The 2,416-nt window shown below is 36.7% G+C and overlaps 1 protein-coding gene across 2 annotated transcripts; it reads right to left on the bottom strand.

The window, feature by feature from the left end:
• Positions 1–725: 725 nt before the first annotated feature.
• LOC120001413 lies at positions 726–2,154 on the bottom strand. Of its 2 annotated transcripts, none has more exons than XM_038849733.1 (2): positions 2,002–2,154; positions 726–1,248 (listed from the first exon to the last, which is right to left on the bottom strand). In XM_038849733.1, exons 1-2 carry the CDS (start codon positions 2,039–2,041, stop codon positions 1,010–1,012), a joined length of 279 nt encoding a protein of 92 aa, XP_038705661.1. In that variant the 5' UTR covers positions 2,042–2,154; the 3' UTR covers positions 726–1,009. The 2 variants fall into 2 exon arrangements, with proteins under 2 accessions (XP_038705661.1, XP_038705662.1); XM_038849734.1 differs by having other exon boundaries at positions 726–1,242; positions 2,002–2,146.
• Between the last annotated feature and the right edge of the window lie 262 nt (positions 2,155–2,416).

Genomic DNA, 2,416 nt, shown 5'->3' with positions numbered 1-2,416 from the left:
TAGCACTTGGTTGGAAAACAACAACGAGACTTGCTAATATCAGTTGAGCAACAGTAATAGAAGAGCTGACATGTAATGGGAGATTGGTAAAGGTATAGCATGCCATATTAGGAATTGATACCAAATCAAAATGAGAGATGTTGAGAATGGAGACCTACCAATAAAGGGGCCGCCTGAAAACCCTGTCATGCAATTCAAAGAAACAAAGACAAAAAGAAAACAAAAAGACAAAACCTTATCAAATCAGATTCTTCCTGAACTCAACTCAATATTCAATAAAGGGGGCAACAAAGCAACATCTCACCAATGTTCCAAAAAATAAAAACAGAAACCAAAGAAAACTTGAGCAAACTTAGTACATAGCTTTGCATTAATTACTCAAGGGGATGAAATCCTTTCCAGTCCAACCTTATAATCTTCCACATGCGCAACACTGACATTAAATTTACTAAAAACAGACTGAAGATGTACGATCTTTACATAGGATTTGATGGTTTAAAGAAGCCAAGCTGTATAGGCTCACTAATGTACATTAAGATATTTCATCAACAAAGGTAGATTCAGATGAAGGATATCAAGGAAATTGTTACAATGCCTGGAGAGCCAAAACTTAGCCGTAGAGAATCAAGGCTGACTGAATAGGTTTGTTTAGTCTCTTATCAGAGAAGAATCCATCATTTCTCTGCATCCAAATCAATGAGCAAGATATCATGAATATAAGCATATAACTAGCAAGAACCACCGCGGAAGGAAGCTATTCACCAAAATTTCCCAGTCCAATTACAGTGCAACAACATATGACTGACAGAATTTTGCAATGAAAATTTCAAAATGCAAAGAAGTCATGTTTGAAAATAACACAAATCACAACATGCTCCATGTCACAGTAACATGCTAATTGAAGCAAGCATACATTTTAATCTAGGAGACATTAAAATAGCATATCCTACTCATCCCAGTTAAGACTGGCAGAAATTTCTCTAACATTCCAACTTCATCTGTTTCATTTTCAAGAAGATGACTCGTGACTGTCTGATCTTTTCTTAGGATGGATTGCTTCGGCAATAGCCTCAAATTCTTCCTTCACCCGTTCGAACACACTTGGCCCTTTGACTTCCTCTACCGGGGTGTTCTTATTAATGTCGTCACTCTTTCCATGCGTTTCTTTATGATGCTTTGGTGAATGGATTACAGCTTCAATATCTTCTTTTGCTCTTTCCAGTATGTTTGGTGCTTTTACATCTTTCTCTTCCATAGCATTGACATGAAAGAGTAAGCATAATGTCAGTAAGTTCAGGAAAGTTGACAACCTGGTAAATTTCTAATGAATAAAAATCAAATGAAATGAGCTCATCCACAAAATTCCTCAAAACCCACATGTGGCTCATTCATAACAAGAAGGTAGTGAAGTAATAAATTGACTAAATATTTTTGACTCACATCTAGAATATGAACTTCAAAAACAGAAAAAGAGAAATCAAATTATGCCACAGAGAAATTTTCTTCTCTTTGAAGCTGTGGTTCATCTTGAGAAAAACTAAAAGGCTATGAATTACCATATAGATTCTATCTTTCCAAATTAAAAGAACAGACTAAACAATGGATTTTTCTCCCAATCAAACTAGTATAAATGATCTTTTTCTCAATCAAAAAAACCAAAAGGACTGCGAAATTCCTCAGAAGCCAAAAGCATAAGTGCAGCAATTCGGCTAGTAATAAGCATCGACCGCAAGGAAACAGCTCTCGATGAGGAAACAAGCCAAAACAGACAAATAAACGAAAACCCATTTCACAGAATTCGCAGGCCTACTGCAAAGTGAGGTTTCCAAGAGATTCGATCATTTTTCAATCAAGATCTCAAGATCATTACTAAAAAACTCGAGAACAAAAAATAATACTCATTTACACTTCGAATATCAATCTTATACCAAGAATTTAAAACAATCAGTCATCATTTGTTGTATCCCGAAACTTCAAAGGAAATTAGAGACAGAAAAGTACCTGGAAAATCGATTTTAGGGTCTGGTTGTGGTTCTGCCATTGAAGTTTCTGCCAAGAATGATGATGCGGGGAATGATTATGATTTTTTAGCCCCTTATGCACTTGGACAGCGAGAATTTTCATCCTGGCCGTTGATGTGGGACCCCCTCCGTGGGCTCTGGTCATTGCATGAACGATTTAGATTACACTCACACCAAAAAAACAATATAACAGCGAAACATTGTAGAAGGCTCCACTTGCGAAGCGAACTGCAAAGAGCCATTAATCAAACAGAAATGCTATTAGTCCAGCAAAAGTCGTCCCAGCAATCCCAATGCTGAGGTGGCTCATGACATGGATAAAATATGTGGGTCTCATTTTAACTTAAGTTAACCTCATCTCTCAACCATGGTTTTGATTTAACCTAGCTCCTTAA

This window comes from Tripterygium wilfordii, chromosome 7 (assembly GCF_013401445.1).
Source record: "Tripterygium wilfordii isolate XIE 37 chromosome 7, ASM1340144v1, whole genome shotgun sequence".
Taxonomy (NCBI): domain Eukaryota; kingdom Viridiplantae; phylum Streptophyta; class Magnoliopsida; order Celastrales; family Celastraceae; genus Tripterygium; species Tripterygium wilfordii.
The sequence above is the reverse complement of the archived record's forward strand: the minus strand, read 5'-3'. Positions and strand labels throughout refer to the sequence as shown.